At 30.1% G+C, this 23,393-nt stretch overlaps 1 protein-coding gene across 1 annotated transcript; it reads left to right on the plus strand.

Moving 5' to 3' along the window:
* Positions 1 to 18,163: 18,163 nt before the first annotated feature.
* On the plus strand, positions 18,164 to 18,748 carry LOC131616987 (E3 ubiquitin-protein ligase At3g02290-like). The gene has a single exon (XM_058888391.1). The coding sequence runs from the start codon at positions 18,164 to 18,166 to the stop codon at positions 18,746 to 18,748; it is 585 nt and encodes a 194-aa protein (XP_058744374.1).
* The last annotated feature ends 4,645 nt before the right edge of the window (positions 18,749 to 23,393 follow it).

The following is a 23,393-nucleotide window of genomic DNA, read 5'->3' on the forward strand; positions in this document are numbered from 1 at the left end:
TCACGTGAATATATAAAATTGGATAAGCTATATTGATTAGATGAAGTAGAGTAATAATACACCACAAGTTCATGGAGTGTTTAAAATAATTTTAATTTAAATTGTTAATTGATCTCAATGTCTCTAATTACTCACTATATTGCATTTTTGTTAGTTACCAATTTGTGTAAATATCTTAGGTAATTTTTGGTAACTCTCAAGTCTTTTTGTGGTTAATAAGTAGTATTTTATTGTCATTTGGTATATATTTATTCTTATATTTATATTATTGTTGAATAGTTCTTATCTTTGCAATCTATGTTGGATTTTGTAGTTTTTATAGATAACTAGTAAAGGACCCGTGCGCCCGCACGGGTCACGTAAAGTCGGTATAAATATTAAATAAATATAATATGGTTATGGTTAAAAAATGTATTATGTTGTAGTAGTTGTTAGGATATAGATAAATTGTTTAATTGCTATTAAACCAAATATATGGTGGAAAAAAAGGTTTGGCCGTCGCGCATGCCAATAATTTTTATAATTGTTTATAATTTTAATTTTACAATTTCTATCAATATTATAAAATAAAATATATTATACAACAAAAAGATATATTGGTTTAATAATTTGATTAGATTTAATGTAAAATAAAAAAATATACACCAAAAAAAGATGGATAACACAATTTGATTATGTTTGTTAAATTTGTGTAGTAATTTAGAAGTTATATGCTATAGTAATTCAGAATTCATTAATATATGATCTCTATATTTGTTCAATTTAAGTAAATATTTTGTCGGCCCGTCAAAATAATAGGTTAGGCCCGTCGGGCATGGCTATAATTTTAAAATTTTCTGTATTGTAAATTTATTAATTTTATTGATAATATATAATTTTATCATCTAATAGAAAATAAATTTAAAGACAAACAAATAATAATTGTTGAAAAATTTAAAAGAAAAAGTTTTTATAAAATGCAACGTGATAAGTAAATTGTAAAAGATATCATATGAGTATAAAATTCATATGAATATAAAATTTATATATTATGAATTTATATATGCAAAAATATAGTATGAATTTATCCATCTTTTTTATAAATATTGAATACATAATAAAATAAATTAAATAAAAATAATAACAAATTTGAGTTTTTCATAAGAAAATTGTTGGAATTAATTATGGTTAGTTGTGTAATTACTCTCAGGGGTATGTAAAATCATTGGCAGAAAAAGATTTATATACCGACTCTTTCTTTATATTTGATATATTTAATGAAATGAATATAAATTAGAATTAATGTCAAATATTTTTTTATAGATATTAAAGGAATGTATATAAATTAGAATTAATGTCAACAATTTTCAATAGGGAAGATACAATAATGCGTATTGAAAGGTGTTATATACATTTAATTTTTAATTTTTAATTCTATACAAAATCTTTTTTGTATGTTTATTTACAATTATTTTATACTGATTCCTCTATTTGAATTTGAATTATGTCAAGGTACTATATATTTGTTGATATTGTATGGAAGGTAGAGAGTTATATGAATTCCACCTTTTTTATGATTAATTAACCGTAATGATTACTTTTAGATATTGGAATTGATTGGAAAACTTGTAGCATGCAAAAAAAAATAATGATTGTTTTTAGATATTGTCAAATATTAAACACATAAGGCATGCTAATATGAGTTGATGATGAAAAAAAGACAATTGAAGGCATGAAAATCAGATTAAAATATTTGTTTAAACTTGGACATGAACTTATTTTTGGTAGACATCGATTTTCTTATGATAGTAGTTATTATAATAGTAGATCAATTATTTCTTAAAAAATATTAATAATTGCAAATGTTAAAAAAAAAATTAATTATTATCACCTAAAACTACATATTCCCAATGACATTTTCTTCAAATTAATATTATTAAAATTTTCTACAAATTGTATTTAAAATGGTTAATAATTAGTATGGAATGACTAAAAGGCAGCGTGTTAAATGGACTACTCATTCAAATAAAAACATTATAATTAATTAGGGCTAAAGGCAATTGAATAAGTTTAAGTGTGTAATTATGTTTAGGGGTATGAAAAAATCTCTCAAACTGAATTTTATATATTAAAGTAGATTCCTAATAAAATTGTCAACAAATCTTCAATAAAATTAGTACTATATTCGTTTAATTTCTTAATCTTTTAAAAATATAATTTATAAAAATAGTGGTTTAATTGAATTAATTAGACACATAAAATGTAATAATAATGGTAATAAAAAAGTTATTATTTTTTATTATTATATCTATCTCCCTATAAAAGATTATTAAATAGTCATTTGCCCGTCATTTGTACGGTTCACATAATGTCATTATAAAAAGTAAATGCAATTAGTATAATGATGGTTAAAAGATGTATATGAAATATATACAAATTAATTAGTTTTGCCCATTCGAAAATGTTTATTTTAATAAAAATAATGAAATAATCGAGTAGTCATATATCTCTAAGTTCGCACGGTTCGCACAATATCGTAATAAATAATAAATGAATATACTATAATAATGGTTAAGAAATGTATATAAAATATATAAAAATTAAGTAATTTAAGGCCCGTCAGAAATGTATATTCTAGTAGAAACTAATATTTTTTTCAAATCAATTTTATTTTTTCTTGAATCATGTCACGATATACTCATTATGTTGAATAGATTTAATGATAATGTTAGAATATGTTTTTACATTGGCCTTTTGTTTTAAGGGCAATGCTAACCAGTGCCCCGGGGGCACTGGTTAAGGATCATTAATTACGTGATAGATTCATTAATATTCTTAAAAAGAGAGTTTATTAATAGTGTTATTTAAGAAAAAAAAGTTGAAAATTTTAAAACCATAAAGAAAAAATATAAGACGTTACAATTTTTTTCATTTTCATTTATTACCTATTATTGTTTTTTCCTATTTCATTTTCAATAGCAACCACTTTTTAATTTAATGTTTTTTTCTTAAATTTATCAAAACATTTAAATATTTAAATTGAATATAAAAAAAATTTATTAAAAAATTCAATATTTTATTGTTAATTTTTAAAGAATTTTTAATATTTTTTTAGTTTATTTTGTTTATAATAAATCATGTTCTTGTATTAAAATGATAATAATATTGAAATGAAGTTATGAAATTCAAATTCCGAATTTTATTTGGTTCAAGCATATAAATTAGGTAGTAAATGAAAGAGAGAGTGAATAAGTTAATTTAATAATTAAATATATATAATTTTCATTTATTACAAAAAGAATAAAACTTGATTAATTGTCATTTATTACTTCTTATCACTTCTTATCCAGTGCCCCCGGGCACTGGTTAGCAGGACCCTTGTTTTAATTGTAAAAAGAATAATAAATTTGGCCTTTTTAACAGTTGTTTTTTTTTTTTGACAAATAATAGTTGTTATTTAGCTAATACATAATAAAAATGGTTAATAATTAGTATGGAATGACTAAAAGGCAGCGTGTTAAATGGACTACTCATTCAAATAAAAACATTATAATTAATTAGGGCTAAAGGCAATTGAATAAGTTTAAGTGTGTAATTATGTTTAGGGGTATGAAAAAATCTCTCAAACTGAGTTTTATATATTAAAGTAGATTCCTAATAAAATTGTCAACAAATCTTCAATAAAATTAGTACTATATTCGTTTAATTTCTTAATCTTTTAAAAATATAATTTATAAAAATAGTGGTTTAATTGAATTAATTAGACACATAAAATGTAATAATAATGGTAATAAAAAAGTTATTATTTTTTATTATTATATCTATCTCCCTATAAAAGATTATTAAATAGTCATTTGCCCGTCATTTGTACGGTTCACATAATGTCATTATAAAAAGTAAATGCAATTAGTATAATGATGGTTAAAAGATGTATATGAAATATATACAAATTAATTAGTTTTGCCCATTCGAAAATGTTTATTTTAATAAAAATAATGAAATAATCGAGTAGTCATATATCTCTACGTTCGCACGGTTCGCACAATATCGTAATAAATAATAAATGAATATACTATAATAATGGTTAAGAAATGTATATAAAATATAAAAATTAAGTAATTTAAGGCCCGTCAGAAATGTATATTCTAGTAGAAACTAATATTTTTTTCAAATCAATTTTATTTTTTCTTGAATCATGTCACGATATACTCATTATGTTGAATAGATTTAATGATAATGTTAGAATATGTTTTTACATTGGCCTTTTGTTTTAAGGGCAATGCTAACCAGTGCCCCGGGGGCACTGGTTAAGGATCATTAATTACGTGATAGATTCATTAATATTCTTAAAAAGAGAGTTTATTAATAGTGTTATTTAAGAAAAAAAATTGAAAATTTTAAAACCATAAAGAAAAAATATAAGACGTTACAATTTTTTTCATTTTCATTTATTACCTATTATTGTTTTTTCCTATTTCATTTTCAATAGCAACCACTTTTTAATTTAATGTTTTTTTCTTAAATTTATCAAAACATTTAAATATTTAAATTGAATATAAAAAAAATTTATTAAAAAATTCAATATTTTATTGTTAATTTTTAAAGAATTTTTAATATTTTTTTAGTTTATTTTGTTTATAATAAATCATGTTCTTGTATTAAAATGATAATAATATTGAAATGAAGTTATGAAATTCAAATTCCGAATTTTATTTGGTTCAAGCATATAAATTAGGTAGTAAATGAAAGAGAGAGTGAATAAGTTAATTTAATAATTAAATATATATAATTTTCATTTATTACAAAAAGAATAAAACTTGATTAATTGTCATTTATTACTTCTTATCACTTCTTATCCAGTGCCCCCGGGGCACTGGTTAGCAGGACCCTTGTTTTAATTGTAAAAAGAATAATAAATTTGGCCTTTTTAACAGTTGTTTTTTTTTTTGACAAATAATAGTTGTTATTTAGCTAATACATAGTAAAAATGGTTAATAATTAGTATGGAATGACTAAAAGGCAGCGTGTTAAATGGACTACTCATTCAAATAAAAACATTATAATTAATTAGGGCTAAAGGCAATTGAATAAGTTTAAGTGTGTAATTATGTTTAGGGGTATGAAAAAATCTCTCAAACTGATTTTTATATATTAAAGTAGATTCCTAATAAAATTGTCAACAAATCTTCAATAAAATTAGTACTATATTCGTTTAATTTCTTAATCTTTTAAAAATATAATTTATAAAAATAGTGGTTTAATTGAATTAATTAGACACATAAAATGTAATAATAATGGTAATAAAAAAGTTATTATTTTTTATTATTATATCTATCTCCCTATAAAAGATTATTAAATAGTCATTTGCCCGTCATTTGTACGGTTCACATAATGTCATTATAAAAAGTAAATGCAATTAGTATAATGATGGTTAAAAGATGTATATAAAATATATACAAATTAATTAGTTTTGCCCATTCGAAAATGTTTATTTTAATAAAAATAATGAAATAATCGAGTAGTCATATATCTCTACGTTCGCACGGTTCGCACAATATCGTAATAAATATTAAATGAATATACTATAATAATGGTTAAGAAATGTATATAAAATATATAAAAATTAAGTAATTTAAGGCCCGTCAGAAATGTATATTCTAGTAGAAACTAATATTTTTTTCAAATCAATTTTATTTTTTCTTGAATCATGTCACGATATACTCATTATGTTGAATAGATTTAATGATAATGTTAGAATATGTTTTTACATTGGCCTTTTGTTTTAATTGTAAAAAGAATAATAAATTCAAACTATAATCGAAACATAAAAGCAATTGATATCACGTCATCCAAATTCTAGCTCTACAATTGATATTATAAAAAAAAACTTAAAATTTTATTTCTCACTATTTGCACATTAAAATAACACTTTTTCATATATGATGTCCCAACTAATATGAATGTTTAAGCAGCAAAGAACTCTTGTCTAAACAATCATAAACAAATAAAATGAGCAGAAAAAACAAATATATGTTCATAGCCCAATTTGGGCCAATTAGTAAGTCATTTGTTGCTTTCTCAACTCACAAAGCTGCATTATAATCCCTAACTCTAAGCATCCAATGAGTACAATCTTTTACTATCAAAACATTCTCCAATTCTAAATCCAAAAAACAAAAACAATGCTTCTATTTTGTTAGCAGTATCATTGACATGATGAATCAATCACAGAACATCGTTTTGGAAATGCATTACTAACATTTGTATTCTTCTAATGTCTTGATGCAAACAAAATTCCAAGCCATTATCATTTTAAATGGCCTCCCTCTTGCTTACTACTATTATGAAGATCAGTTCCCAATCACTAAATCAACTTTGTCTCCTTCAAACAAAAAATACACTCATTTACAATATTTACTAATACAAATTAGCGATAAAAATTCAATGAAAAGAGTGTAGATTGCCCTTCATCATTAGGTAGAAAACATATTGTTACATGTGATAAAAAAATCTATGAATAAACAGACACTATAGCAGAGATCTGTTTAAAAAATATTACAAAATAGAAAATACAACATTTGAATCATCCATGAAACTCATTCAGATCAAATGTAACAAATATTATAACATAGAAAATATGAATTATACAGAAAACTCGTTGAGAGCAATTGCAAACGAAAATCATCTGAAAATTAAAATAAAGAAAAACACAATATGAACCACACTTAGTGATGAAAACAAAATTTAGGGTTTATTCCTAATATATAGTATGTATCAGATATCAATACATTTTCACTTCAAACACAAATAAACACAACTATAAAATAAAAACTTAGTGTATAAGAAGTAAAAGAACACTACCGCGTTTATAACATCAATAAAATTAGATGATTTTGAGTCAGAACCCTTCCCCTGATAAGATTCAGAACCCTCTAATAGAACACAATCAAAAGAAGGATAACAAAATTAACTAACAATTTCATTGGAGAAAAAACTAATCAAAAATCAGACTAAAAAAAAAAGAAAATAACTACAACTTATTAAAATTATCGAAGCATTGCATTTACTGGAAGATGATTGAGGAGATGTTGATTAATGATAATTTCCCAAAGCAAAGATCTATGGCATGAGAAACTTCAACCAAACCTCAACTATGCCGCAAACAAAAAAATTAAAAAAAAATCAAAACTTTCTTAATCAGAATCGTAATTCGAAGTAATGAACAATCAAACAAACGATTACCGCATCTAATTAAAAGCTGCTTCTCAAGCATAGTCAAATTAAAAGCTGCTTCTCAAGCATAATATGATTCATGTGCTTCCATGTACTTCCCTATTTTCAAAAAAAAAAGAGAATTAATAATATATTAATAAAAAAAAAGAGAAGGGTTTATGAAACCTTTTTCATCTTCATTTTCTATAAATATATAAAAGTCAAAAAATAAAAATAAAAAATGAAAGAAGAAAACTGTACCTGTTCTTCCATGTGAGGTAACAAATTATGACGAACTTTCTTCAAAGAAATATCTCTTACTTTCGCACATAACTGCTGACATCTGACTATGAATTTTGATTCAATTTCGTCCTCTTCACTTTTCCTTTCTCGATCTACAATCTATTCAATTCAATTCAACTCATCCAAAAACAAACATAAAAAATAATGGGGATGAAACATAGAGATGAAAAAGAAGAAAACTTTGTTGGATCTTAGAGCAGCGTCAAAGCCATTTTTTATAGATGTTATAGTGGCTGCATTTTGTTTGATGGAAGCTTGTTTGATGGAGAGATTATAAGCTATTTCTACTAAACGAAAATGAATATGAAAGGTTTAATAGAGATGATAATAGAAATATAGGGTTAATAGAGAGCTAAATAGTGTGACCTATTTTCAATGTATTGGAAATCATGAATGAATTTGAAAAAAAGTAGATTGGAAAACGCGTGAATTAATTTTTCATTGCTTGAAAAAAGGGAATAGGAAGATGGAACATAGTGTAGGTTTTTACATATTCCAATACTGAATTTTTGCATTAAATAAACTGTTGGAATGTAATCATGATTAAATGTAAAATTACGCTCAGGGGTATGCAAAACCATGTTTAATTGTTTGTCATTAGGGTAATTAAGGGAAATTGGTGGTAATTCATTTTTATATATTAAAATAGATTGGAAGCTGGGACCATGGAAAAAGCACTTTGAAGATGTTCCTAGACCAAAGCCAAGGATTGCTGAAAAGAGGTAGCGCGCTAAGCGAGGTTGAGCCCGCTAAGCGCGCTTTTGAAGAAAAGAAGGAAGTTCTGGCAGAGAGTTCCGCGCTAAGCGAGGTCTGGAGCCCGCTTAGCGCGGTTGGGCGGTTTAAGCAATTATTGATAGCGCGCTTAGCGGGCTGCACCGCGCTAAGCGCGGTCTGCGAAACTTTGTTTATTTGTTTATGGGCCAGATCACTTTTGAGAGAGTGTTGGAGATATTTTAGAGAAAAACAAGAGCAATATACACTGTAGCAAATATAGAGTTGAAGATTGGAAGCCTTGATCGTCGATTAATCGCCATTTGATGCTTGTTGATCTTCATCCTTACCTTCTTGTGCAAGCTACCATTCTCATGGATAGCTAAACCACTTTTGTATCAAGATAAGATGTAATCTTCCTAGCCTTTTGTATGTTTTTCTTGTGAATATATGTGTATGAACAAGTGATGATCAATATAGATGGTTTAGTTTGTTTATTAAAGCTTTTCCTTTGGTATAAATGTTTGAGACATCAATGTTTGTATCTAGACCTAACTAATCATCTTTCAAACTATAAGTTGCAGACATGGATTTAGAGTTTGATGTTTACTAAGTATCGGTTCTTAAAACGTTATTTGTATTGTTTAAACGGTGGAGAAATCGTCGGTTAAACAATGCGGTAAATCTAACTATATCGTTGCGGACACGGACGATATAGGTGTCGATACGTAATTATATTGATCGTTAGCAAGTTCATAAGCATCTATTTATAAGGAAACATACAAATTTAGGTCGATGAAATCGAATCTTGATACATATTCTTTAACTTAGAACTTTCATTAATTTACTCTTTGCTACTAAAAGAATTGAATGATCTTTTGCAAACCTAAAACTAAAGTAACATTAACTCAAGACAAAATAGGCTATAGAACGGCGGTGATATCGCAATAATCCCTGTGGAGACGATAATAACGAAAAGTACACCACAATACTCTTTCAACAATTTTCCAACTATATTTTATTCTACTATACAAATTTTCTGAATTGCATATTCTATTTATAAAAACATATCACATAATTTGGTTAATAAAATACTTAACAAGATGGAGTAGTTAGTAATTTTAAATATTTGAAGTATTTTTTATTTCAAATTTACTAACAAATTGATTTTTATAAATATATTATAGACAAAATAATTATCTATATAATTCTAATTATTTGATTTTTGAATATTAGTTGATGCATGCATTATTGTTCTAGGTGATGATATTAATTTCTTCGTAGATATTTTATTGAAACTCACTCTTTTCACTGACACTCACTATCTTTTACTGAAACTCATTATTTTTACGGGTCACTATCACCACAATACCTTTTTAACCTTTAACTCAATAAAATGTACTAGAGTTTTAAGTTTTAAATTTTTATCAATTATGTATTTAAAAATTTATAAATTTTGTAACAAATCCTTAGGTACTAGACCCGATGTAAAATTTACTAACTGGAATTTTATTACTAAAAGTCATTATTTTTACGGGTCACTATCACCACAATACCTTTTTTATTTTATTCAACAAAATATTTGTACTTAGTGATATTTGTAATATTTCACTTCCAAGGATGATGTTTCACATTAGCATTTCTAAATATATTCTTAAGAACCATTAAGGTATATGTGCTCCTTTCGTTTGTACTATATTATTCACATTAAGATATGAATTACCCGTGCGGACGCCCGGGTCTTCTACTAGTTTGATTTTATATTATTATATTGTGTTGATAAAGTTGCTCTTATTTTATTTATTTATTATTTAAAATAAAATGTACTATTTTTTTAAACCAAAAGAGAAGGATATCATTAAAATAAAAAGGAAGGGGACCAAGTCAAAACCTCTCAGTGACAGAGCCTAACTCTAGGGGTACCTTCCTTGTCTAGCAAGAACTCTTTAAGGATATCCGTATGCACATAATTAAACCAATTGTCATTTTTACATTTTAAACCAATACTAGCCAAGGCATCCGCACAAATATTGGCTTCTCTAAAAATGTGAGTAATCATGAAATCAATCTTTAAAGTATAATCCAAACACTTAAGCCAACGAGACTGGACCTTCCAAGGCACTAAAGAGTAAAAGCTTTGAAAACGATGCTACAGTCAGACTCAATCCAAAGTTTACTAATTTTCCTTCTATTAGCCTCTTCCAAAGCCACAATAGCTGCTAAAAACTCGGCCATCTCAGGAGTAACATCACCAAGAAAGGCAGCAAGCTAAGAATATGGCTGGACTCGTGATCCTGAAAAATCCCCCCACAAGCTGAAGTAGAAGGATTACCTATAGCTACACCATCAATGTTACACTTTAGCCAGCCAATCAAAGGAGGAGTCCAAAGAACTTCTTGTGTATGATTACTTCTTGAGTTGATCTTCATCTTCAGTTTTTCTTATAGCAAATTTAGAGCAACAACTCTTGTGTATGATTGCTTATTGATTTGATCTTCATCTATGATACTTCAATAATGTGTAGTGAAGAATGTTCGAACTCAGAGATATGATTATTCTTCAGAGTATGAGTTCATTGTGTTATGTTGGTGTTGTTTGAATCAGTTCATTGTTTGATACCACCATCACACACTCTTGAAGGAGTGATTTTGTGTGTATATATATCTTCAGACTCTTGCACATTAGTCTTGGTTTTTGGAGAGAGAAATAAATGGTTGCGTGTTTGCTTTTTGCTTTTGTTTTCTCCAATGAGCTGCATGTGGATAGCTTCTTCAATCAACCTTGGGAGTTGCGTTTTTGTGTGTTGCAGCTGCCTTGCTAATGATTATGTTTCTAACATCATTCAAACTTCATGATCTTTTGTTTGAGCTTGGAATATATCTTCTGTATCAGTATGTATGCAGCGTTTTGGTGCTTTATCAGAAGTTGTCTTCAGACTTGAGCAATTGTGTATTTGTTCATCTTTGCACATCAAGTTCTAATAGTACTTGTATTGAGTCGTCTTCTGAAATCAGAAACGTATAATTAGAGTACCACATTTGCTTATACAAAATTTATTTGCTTGTTATCATCAAAACACTAAAATTATGTTTAGAACCAAACTATGTTCTAACATGATGTATGTTAAGTGATGCATTGTTTGGAAGTGAAATCATGTTGTGTATATTGTGCAATGTTGGAAAGATGTGATTGTGTAGTTTAAGAGATAGAGATCGTCTTAAATGCACGAGTCTTGTTTTGTTACACACTTACACAAGCATGAGTCTTTGAAAGTGGCAATGTCGGGTAATCTCGTGAAGATTATTTGCTTGTCCCAAATCTAACGCCGAATGGGATTTGAAAGCTTAACGCCGAATGGAGCTTTGAGGTGGTTATCTAGTCTGTAGAGAATGACAACCGGCTTTCCATAAATGATAACGGAGGGATCCACATGCATATTGCATAGATTCATACTTGAGTCGCACGTGTCGGTGTGAATTGTGTTTTGTGTGATTATGTGGTATGATTTGTGTGGGTTGATTATTTGATGAGTGATGCATATATATAGGGGTGGACAAGAACCCGGGACCCGCCCGCGGCCCGCTATGTCCGATCCAGAATTGATTAAAACGGACGGGTATAGATGGGTGTCGGGTCAAAATAGTGATAACTTCGAGTTTAACTGGATTTCTTTGGTCGGTCTCGGATGAAAAAAATTGGTCCAACGAAATCCATATCCGACCGCTAAACTGTGAAAATATTCTAATCATAATAGCGTTTGTAGGTATAAGTAGGCTAGACTTAAATTATGACAGCATTCAAATCCTATAGGTTACTTTGGTCAGACTTATGACTTACAAGTTGTTTTTATTTTGAAAACCATTGTACATTCACTTGCCTTTCATAATTGCTTTTTCTTTTTTCATTCCTAGACTCTATTTTCGATGTCTTCTTTCTCTCACTCACAAATCACACTTTGCTTTCCTCTCTCCTTTCTCTCTCAAGACATCACACAACATTTCACACCCAAACACTATTTCTAGTCTGATGTTCTTAATCTCCATGAAAGCTCTTTTCTACCACACCATTTTTATGACTCCATTAACATCTTTATATTCAAGTTTATTGTTGCTATGCTACGACAAGATGAACACTATTTTTTACTAAATCTTCTTAAAAAATGTTCTGTATTCTAGATCTTGCTTCAAAAGGATATATGGTATTTAACAAATGTTAAAACAAATTATAGGGTTGGTGTTTTTAGTATGAGTTTCTCTCTTTTTGTTGGTGTTTTTAGATTTTGATTCTGATATTTTCACTATCTTTTTAAGTGGTGATATCCGGATGAACCCACCCGTCAAACCGCTATCCGAGAAAACCGCCATCCGCCGTAACCGATATGTAAAATGGACGGAAGTGGATTGATATATTCAATCCGTCGGTCTTGAACGGTGGACAATTTTTGATCCGGAACCGTCCGTCGCCGACCGTTGTCCACCCCTAAATATATATATATATATATATATATATATATATATATATATATATATATATATATATATATATATATATATATATATATATATATATATATATATATATATATATATATATGGAATTTGTGAATTGATAATTGTATACTTGATGATATTTCATTATTGGATTACAATTGTTTAGTGGGTAATTGGATATGATTACTTGTATGATGGAATTTGGTTGGTTAATTCTAAACATTTTAACCTTGATATATGGATATGAAAGCATGTTTCAAGAAGAGTGATGAATTGTGAAATGTATGCTTGTTTATGTTTTGCATTTCCCATTATTATGTTTTCTATAATAATTTGAACTCTCACCCTTCTGTTTGAATGTTATCCTTTGTTAGTAACATGCAGGTTCAGACGAGTAGTAGCTTGTTCGAGGATTAGCCGAAGAGCTTCCGAGTTTTGTTGTTTGATTAGGTAGCGAGTCATATGCTCTGATCATGTAACACTTGGGGGATTTCTTTAGACTTATGCTTATGTTTGGATATCGCTATTTTCTATGTTTTGTTGGATATTTTGGATGTATTTGTTTGATATCTTGGATATGTTGTTTTAAGGCTATGTAGCCTAGATTGTGAATTTCAAGTAACATGGTTGTTGGTGTTACTTCGAAATTGGTAGATGAATATAGTATGGGATATATTCATTGAATTTATGTGATAGCAAATCCTGTTTTTTTCCGCAAGCGTTTATGCATAATGTATGAAAGCATGCGATTTTCAAATTGTGTTAGAATATGATTAGTGCATATTATGAATGTTGGATGTTTGTTTTAGGTTTTCATGTCAATGAAAATAACATGTGAAACCCTTTTTCCTTTATGCATGATTACTCTGTGAATTGTATGTTATAATTTAAGGTTAGAAAGGGGTGTTATATGTCTCTGCACTCATAAATGCAAGTTCTATGTTCATCAATGGAATGGTGAAAAAGTTACCAACAAGATGTGGATGGAATAGACTAGAGACATTGTCAATGATAATAGTCATATCACTAAATGGAAGATAAAATGTAGATATTTCCTTATGCCACCACTTAATAAAAGCAAATAACAACGTGGCACCAAGTATAATCAGCAAACAATCCACTAGTGACAGCATACCATCATCACCATCTACTAGTGTCATAACCACCTTTGGCATATGCACTACCGAGAATTTATTCAAATTTAGCTCATGAGTAGAGACCTCAATGGGATTTAGTCTTGTAAAAATTAAAGCATAAACCATTAGTTACTTTCAATTAATCACTAATACAATAAATCAATATTTTTTTAAGTTTAATCCAGTAACACCCCATATTTTCTAATTTTAATTTAATTGGAAATTAAAGTATTAATTAGAATTATTTTGGTATTTGGTTGAATTATTGTAGAATTATGGATTAAGAGCCATTGGGCCGGATGGTGAGGTTAGCAGTATGGGGGTGCTAAGTGAGTAAGCCCATTACTAACTATTTTATGTTTTCATAAAATAAAGGAAATTGGGAAAAAAGAGGTAGAAGAAAAAGGGACAGAGTCTGAGAACTGAAGAACACGTGAAAGAGAGAAGAGCCAAAGGAGAAAAAGACCTTCGAAGATTCGACTCTGAGGTAAGGGGTGATTGCTCTAATTATGTAGTATTATGACTTTGATGATGATAGGATTGAATTAAGGGATTAGAATCTCTATTTGGGATGTTAGGTTTTGTGAAATACCAACACTGACATGTATGATTTGATGAATTGATTGCAATTGATGATGTAGTAATGTTACATGGTGTTGTGGTATGTTGTTTGTGCATTAGAATCATGTATTTGGAGTATTTTGATGTTATCGATGATCAATTTCGTAATGGTATGAGTTGGTATGTGTTTGGGATGCATAAAAGTCTTAAAAATCATGTTTTTCAGCTACTGGGTTCGTGGGAACCGGTTCCCATGTGGGAGGAACCGGGTTCCACTGTGTTAGAACGTTAAAAATGGCATTTTTGGGTCCAGGAACCGGTTCCCATGTGGGACGAACCGGGTTCCAGTACAAAATTCCAGCAGCATGTTTTTGAAAACTATTCTAACTTTAAAAGCTTCTAATTTTTTGAACCGTAAGTCCGTTTTAGACGCCGTTTTGGACGTTGTTTCTTAAATTAAATACTCTATGATATAAAGTAAAGAAAACAACAATAACTTGATTTTATTTTGAAAACCTTGATTTATTTCGTTTATGGCGTGTTTTGTACATTGTGTGCATGATTTGGTTAATGTGACAATGTGGTGATGTTGTAATGATATAACTGTGATTTGACGTTATATGTGGTGTAAATTATATATGATGAATAGGTGATATGGATGTAAAGTCCGAGTTTTATACCCTGTTTGTATTATTTATTGGATGATGTTTTACATGTATGCGTGCGATATATTTGTATGAATGCTAAAACTAATGCATGCTTATTGGTGATGAATTGGTGATGATAATGAGACGATGTGATACATCGGATTGGTGATGTTGTAAGCATGTTATACGTTGCATTCATTCGCATACATTTTTGGTGATGGATCCCGGTGATGAAAGTGGATCAAAATGGTGGGCATAATTCCCATTGTGTGAAATTTGTGCTGGTTAAACTGTATCTTGGTGATGAAAAAGATCAGTTGGATGGGTGTATCCCATGTATGGTACCACATGCATAAGAGTCTGCATGGTCTTTGTATAAATTGTGACATGTCAGGATGAAATCCGGTGTTATGATTGTGTTGTGTTATTGTTGCATACTATTGACTTGTGCTTGTGATTGGTATGAATTGATTAATCTGAATATGCTAAGTAGGGTGGATAATCGCTTATGAAATTCTATATCTAATGATTTATAATGCTATTTAACTATGATGTAGTCTCACCCTTACTTTGATGATTTCAGATTGAAGTAGCGGTTTAAGCGATCGGTGAGGATGACTCGTAGAGTTTGTCCGGTTATGTGGAGTCGTGTCGGTCATGCTCTGATCTTGTAACACTGGGGGTCGATAGTCTTAGAGTTACTTGATATACCTCGTTGCCATTATTGGTTATGGATTATGTATTGTTGATTTGCTTAGATATGTTTCTTAACATTGTTAAAATGAGTTTCTGCTGTGCTAAACACATGTTTTGATATTTGGTTTAATTCTAATAAAGCATGACAAACGACTTGGTATTTTATTTATTTTATTAATTGTAACATCCTTGTTGTATAATTACTCTGATCTTTATTATATTTTCTGTGGGGGTTTAGAAGGGTGTTACAAATCCTCCCTTACATAATATGAAGGAAATGTGATCGGCATAACCTGACAATAATGTAAGGTCATAGGGCCCTCCAATGAAGCTTTCACCTATAGGAATATCATGATGATCACACGTATCAGCTTGATGAAGCACTTCTGTATCAGCCTTTAGCTCAACATAATCAGTCACAACAACTTTTACCTCATTATTGTTGCCTCTAAAATGACAAACTCTACCTCTTATACGATAGAGAATACATGGTCCAGCGTGTCTTCGATCCTCTTATTGTGAAAACTAGTGGGAGCTACTTTACCCACCCTGGTGCGCAACTGATCGTCACCATTATTTGCACTGTCATCACTAGAGTTCTCTACAACGTCTGTTACAGGTATGTCGCTCAATCTATGTTTGATCCCCCTATTATCTCTTTTTTGGGGTTTTGGTCCCCCTATTTTAAAATCCGGAATTTTAGTCCCTTTATTTTAGTTTTTTGAGGATTTTGGTCCCCTTGTGAATTCGAAGTCAATTTTTAATGAAATGGAACTCACATTGATGACATGTTCAACATGAATCTTAAATAAAATTAGTTTTTTTAACAGTTCATTGCTGAGCTACCAATGACACATCATCAATGTGAGCGTCATTTCATTTAAAATTGCCTTCGAATTTGCAGGGGGACCAAAATCCTCAAAAAAACAAAAATATAGGGACTTAAATTCAGGATTTTAAAATAAGGGGACCAAAACCCAAAAAAAAGAATAATAGGGGACCAAAATTGCAATTAAGCCTAATAAAAATTAAAAAGAAACTACATATCTGATGTTTAAAAAATCCGGTGTCACCCCTACAAGAATTCATGTGTCACCCCTCAAAACTATCGATTTTTTCCAAAAAAATTCGTGTCACCCTTGCATTCTCACTAATTTTTTAAAAATCAGTATAAATCATAACATTTATATCAGACAATTTGAAAAATCGGTATTCACTTACGAATTTATGCCAGACTTGTAGAACAATGAGATAAAAAACTATATTTTTTAGACCAACCTTTTAAAAATCATATAAAAATACATAAAAAATATCGAATATATCTTAACTAAGCAGAAATCCGATAAAAAAATAAGTATTTAAAAAAAAAAACACATACGTTCATAACCAAGACCAACCTTTTTGTAAGACGCTCTTTGGGTACTTAACAAAAGATTCAAGTTGTCTCTTCCTTTAGTGAATTTATCAAGTATGTTTTGAAGATTTCTATTTTACTTTTCAAGTATATTTCTTTCAATAAGTTTTTATTTTGCAATTCGAAGGAAAAACTAATGTCTTTGGAGATATAGACACTTTTTCTAATTTACTTGTTTCTTTAATTAGTTTTTTACATATGGAAAACAAGCCTTGATAAGAAAAATAAGAGATTTTCTTTATGATTTGTGATAAGACACATATTTGTTTCTTCCTTACAAGAGGATTTCACATCATTATAATCCTAAGATACGTAGGCTCTCTAAACCTTTTTTCATGGTTTTTTAGATCTTCTTTGATTTTGAGAAAAGGTTAGACTTATTTTGAAAAAATCGACATTTACTTACGAATTCATGCCAGACTTATAAAAAAACGCCATAATCTTTTTATACCAATCTTTTGAAAATCCCATAAAAATACATAAAAAAATACCGCATATTTCTTAATTAAGAAAAAAATCTAGTAAAAACATAAAATATTAAAAAAAAAAACATACTTGTAAATATTGGGATATTTCTTTAAATTTTTTTAAAAAATACAATAATTTTTTGAAAATTCCTAAATATTGTAAAAAATAGTACTTTGGTCGAATTATCTAATACATTGAAGTGGCGCATAGAAAATGTGGGATGTTAGATCTCAATCTCTATTTATTGACTTATTTAATTTGGGCCAATAGTTGAAAATGAAGCCCAAAAAAAAAAGATTGAAATTCTGTGACGCAAGACATTCTTATTTGCTTCATTTAATGAAAGATCCTTAAAAATCTTTTCCATTAATGACACAAATTCTTAAAAGATTTTAGGGTTTGTTTAGTTCCACATAACATAACGGTCACAAAAGAGTACTCATAGCTTCTATAAATAACAATTCGCGCTATCACTCTTAACATTCATCCTCATACTCTCTCTTGCAATTCTATCTTTCGCAAACGATCACTTGTGCAGTAACAATAATGTTGATACCGCTTTCAGTTGTTGACGATGTTGCTCTTTTTGATTTAGAACAACAACATCCTCGTACCCACAACAACAACAACATGTTACCTGTCTTTGTTCTCTTTGATTCTCGTACCATGTCTCACTACCATCACCCAACAACACCACCTTCTTCTTCGTCTCACCACCACAACAATCTTCCAACAAGATTAATGTCTCACAACCGCAACAACAGCGTTTCATCAACACCAACCTTCTCTGTGGTTGATGAAACTCTTCTCTATCATTCTCATTTGGCCAACAACATTCCAAGAAGATCAAGGATTCATCCAACAACACAGTCATTTAATCATGGTCATCCCCACCACCACAACAATGGTACTACTAGGGCTTCTGCTGCTGTGGTGATGGATGTTCAAGAACATGTTACAACATCAACAGAAGATGCTGTAGAATCCATCTGCTCCATTTGTCTTCTTGACTTGCCTAATGCTTCTTCCACGCCAATTCGGTTGCGCTGCTCTCATGTTTTTCATACTCACTGCATTCAGAAATGGATTAACATTCGAAAAAACTGTCCTCTCTGTCGCGCCAATGTTTAATTCCCATACATTGATACTACTTGTTTGTCACACTGTCTTTGTGTGCAAACCTGTTGTTTTGTCTATCTTTTCCTTATTCTTTGTGTCAATACTGCCGATATTTAAGGTTATAGGTTATTTTGTTTGTGAATACTTAGAACTATGCTTCTACATAAAACTTATTTGAAGAATGTATAGCTTTGGGTTGTATGTTATTTGAAAAACTTGGGTGTTTCATGATCCACATTTAATATGACTTTTTAAATGAAAAATTTGTGATTTAGGACTTGGTTTATTGTTTCAAATTAGGCTGTTGTTGAACTTTGAACTTTTTATTTTAAGGTTGTGGGAAAGGCTGAATGACAATTTAAAAAGGGCAATTGTTGTTCATGTTTTACTTTATTACAATTCTTGTTACTCAAGGTTCTACATAAAACTGCTCTGTCTTTGTGTGCATACCTGTTTTTTGTCTAACTTTTCCTTATTCTTTGTGTCAATATGTGTTACACAAAGTGATTTTGTTTGTCAATATTTAGAACTATGCTTATGTCCTTGCAATCATCCAGTTATACTGAATAACAACAAATGTTTATGTTGTCCAGTTTTATAACAACTAGTCTATTAGGCAAGACCGATAAAAGATTCAATTTAATGTTAAAATAACAGTAAAGGCTTTGTTCTCATATAGAACAGAAAGTAACATCTTTTTTGTTAAAATGGTGAAGGTGTGGGATCTTAATATGGGTTCTGGCTTATGGGTCATGTAAGCATGCTTTTATGGTTCTTACCAGTTATTGCTTTTCTTGGTTATTGAAAATGTATATAATACCTTGCCAAATTTCTCACTAATTGATTTTATGGTAAATATTAGAACCAATGAAGATAAGAAAAGGTTAAAGATTGCGTTGTCTGGATTGGTACTCGAATCATATGAGGTTTGTTAGGATGTATTGCATTCAGGAGCAACTTTACCTGCTGTCATCCCACCTGTTTCTAACAGTACTTCCTGTAGAAGGAGCCTAGTAATAAGTAATAAGCTTGCAATTAGTATTTTGATTTTGATTTTGGTTTTGGTTTTGGTTGAATGCACCCCAATTCGGTTGGGCTGCTCTCATCTATTTCATGCCGAGTGCATTCAAAAATGAATTAACATTAAGAAAACTTGTCCACTCTGTCGCGCCAATGTTTAATTTTCATACATTGATACTACTGCTTGTTTCTCACTTATTAATGTTTCTTTTCTTTTGTTATTTTCCATGTTTAGGTTTGATTCGCTAGGATAACCACACATTACTTCTAGCCCTCCAGATACCTCTGAGATAAGTCTTTTTTTGGTTTCTATTTACCTATTATGATACATGTGTTTTGGAGTTTTGTTTATTAATATCGGTTCTACATAAAACATATATTCGCTCTGTCTCCGTGTGCAAACATGCCGTTTTGTTTATCCCTTCCTTATTCTCTGTCATTATGTGCTCTGTCTTTACATGCCTATTTGTTTAATGTTTAAAGTGATTTTGCTTGTGATATATTTAGAACTATGCTTCTGTCCTTGCAATCATCCAGTTATGTTGAATAACCGCAGACGTTGTCCTTTTTAATAAGCACTAGTCAATTTAATGCTAAAATAACAGTAAAGGCTTTGTTTTGTTGTCTTTTTTGAATTATTATGTACTTGTTTGGTTGGTTGGATAATGGAAAGTGTTCTGGGCCGGTCCCCAAGGTCTAGTATGGAGCAATGCCTAGTACCCAGGAGAAGCAAAACATGGTAAGTATAGATTAATTTGTTACTCGTGACTCCCTTGGAGGAAGCAATCAGGGCCATAAGATCCATCCTACGGGCGTCCGCATTGTTCAAACCACTTTATAAAAGAAAGCAATGTGCGCCATTTTCAGGTAACTTCTTCCCCATTTGGAATTCCACTATTCATTTCATACACTAACTTGAGCGTTGGAGTGCTAACCTTGTAGGTTAGCTCCATCCACCGCATCGGAACCAAAGCTCTGCCGTAACAGAATACTCCGATCAGCTTATCTGATTATCATCTTGTTCTCATACAGAACAGAAAATAGCAGCTTTTTTGTTAGATTGGAGAAGGTGTGGGATCTAAATATGGATTCTGGTTTATGGGTCACATAAGCATGCTTTTATGGTTCTTACTTTTCTTGGTTATTGAAAATGTATATAATACCATGCCAAATTTCACACTAATTGATTCTATGGTAAATATCAGAACCAATGAAGATAAAAATAGTTTAAAGATTACATTGTCTGGATTGGTACTCGAAGCATATGAGTTATGTTAGGATGTATGGCATTCAGATGCAACTTTAGCTGCTGTCAGTCCACCTGTTTCTAGCAGTAGTTATTGCAGAACAAGCCTAGTAATAAGATATTTTATTCTCTTAAGCTTGCAATTAATAGTTCTATTTTGGTTGGATGCAGTAATTACTAAGTTTGAAGGCTAACAGCATCCTGGTGGTATGGGAGTTTCTGCAGTTGGCATGCCATTTCCTTGATATGTTGTTATTCGTTTGTCAAAATTTAGTAATTACCTCGTCTGTGCTTAAGCTACCAGTCTTGGCTAGTGTAGGTGCATGTTGTTACTAGCATGTTATCCACATTTAATATGACTTTTCAAATGAAAAACTTGTGATTCTCTAAATTTTCAAAGCTTAAATTTGGCACTTGTTTTACTGTTTGAAATTATGTGGCATCTTTCTTTGATATTTTAAAAATGAATCATTTCTCTCCATAACTGCAGATTTAGCCTCTATTTTGTTTCTGCATTGAGGCGCGGTTCAAACGAATGTCTACTTCAAAGATATAAGTTGTAGCTTCTCTAAAGTCGCTAAGAATGTAGTTCTTGCCATCAAGAAGAAGATTGACCAATGGAGCTGGATTTTCACTGAGATGAACATAGATCATATTTTGTGAAGGATCTGTGAGAATGTGAATCACAGGAACTTGTTACAATAGTGAAGCTAGACTGTCACTAACTTCTAGGATCGGTTAACTAATTGCAACAAACAACTAATCAGAGTAAGAATTGGTTAGAGTGCATAGCTTGTGTTGTAAGTAACTGAACCCTGTGGTAGAGCCAACTATATTTATTGCATTTCATCTTAACAAACTTGGTCTTCAAAATCTGATGACTTAGCTTGTGCATGTCTTGGAGTGTTGTCTAATGGCTCAGCAGTAGTTTGGATTCAACCTTGCTCTCATGTATTTCTCAAAATTGCAATAAAAAACAGATCAAGGTTAGGAGGACATGTCTTTAGGGGGTCAATACTGCTCACCACACCTTGCCTTTGGCATGACATTTCCTTGATATGTTGCTAAGCCTTAGCTAGCCAGCCTGCTACTCAACATTTCTTCACCATCAATGAGAATCAAAGCTCATCAAATGAAGGATTTCAACCGTAGTCACACACTTCGCAATTCACTTTGGTGTATAGAACGCATCTTTAAAAAAATTAGGTATGTCGGGGTATATATAAAATGGTGCTTACTGCGTCATAATTAATCGGTTGATGTACTAACCATATTTACTTGCACTCAAATGCAGGTTTACTACCATTAAAGTGAATGCAACATCACTCAGAAATGGGCCTTATGACTTGTGGCAAAAGATAGCGAAGGAAGTATTGCAAGGTCATTCAGAACCATATTTGATTCTAATACTGAATGACTTTGTATTGATCTAAAAGAGTTAATGCAAAGATTTGGTGGTATTTCCTAATGGAGTCTGTGATATCAGCCCATTAAAGACACTCAGTATTAAAAGCTTTCTGCACTTCCTCAAGAAATTGGAAAATTTCTAAGGCTGAGAAGAATGAGGTAGAGAAGTCAAGTGCTAGTAGCAGCATTGTTCCGAGGACTATATCAAAGACTTCCAAAAATCATAGTGATGGAGTGGAGGCAATTTGGGCTGAAAAAACTAGTATTATAATATGTATTGAACGAGGGTATTTCTATTGTATTCTCCATTCTTTATTATTTCCTTTTTTAAATTATTTAACTTTTCATTTATTAATCATTAATAAAGGATAAATTTGTAAAAAAACACATACGTTTTTTCATACAAAATTGGTTATATATCTCAGTTTGTATAAAATTGTTGAAGTTTTGATTACTCTTATAAAAAAAAATTCAATTGCAATCATGTAATACATATATTTTTGATTTTAGACCTATATGACATGATCATGCAAATGTCAAGATATGCATGTTCTGTTGTTTATTTTTGATAAAAAAATTTAATTAATTTTTTACATGCGGCAGTAAAGTGGTAGTTTTATTTCCTTATAATGCCATTACCACTTGGATGATTAATGTCAAAACCATCACTACTTGACACATTATCAGTTGATTTTCTCTTAATAAATTTTGGATAACTATGTTTTTTTTAACAAAGTTTGTTCTTGGAACCCGATGCTGTTTGCATTGATCTAATCCAAGTAAAGTAATTTTATCCAATCAACTTTAGAATAATTGAAAATGAATTAGAATCTTTACTTGGATGAACATAGAAGATAAAATTAATATCAACGTCATGAGGAACAACAAGAGCATCACATGGATGCATGATGATGAAGGATCAATGATGAAGAGAATAGAAAATCCACTTAAACAATGTGAGGAATAATGAATCTTTGAGGGATG

Source organism: Vicia villosa, linkage group LG7, assembly GCF_029867415.1.
Source record: "Vicia villosa cultivar HV-30 ecotype Madison, WI linkage group LG7, Vvil1.0, whole genome shotgun sequence".
NCBI classification, from domain to species: domain Eukaryota; kingdom Viridiplantae; phylum Streptophyta; class Magnoliopsida; order Fabales; family Fabaceae; genus Vicia; species Vicia villosa.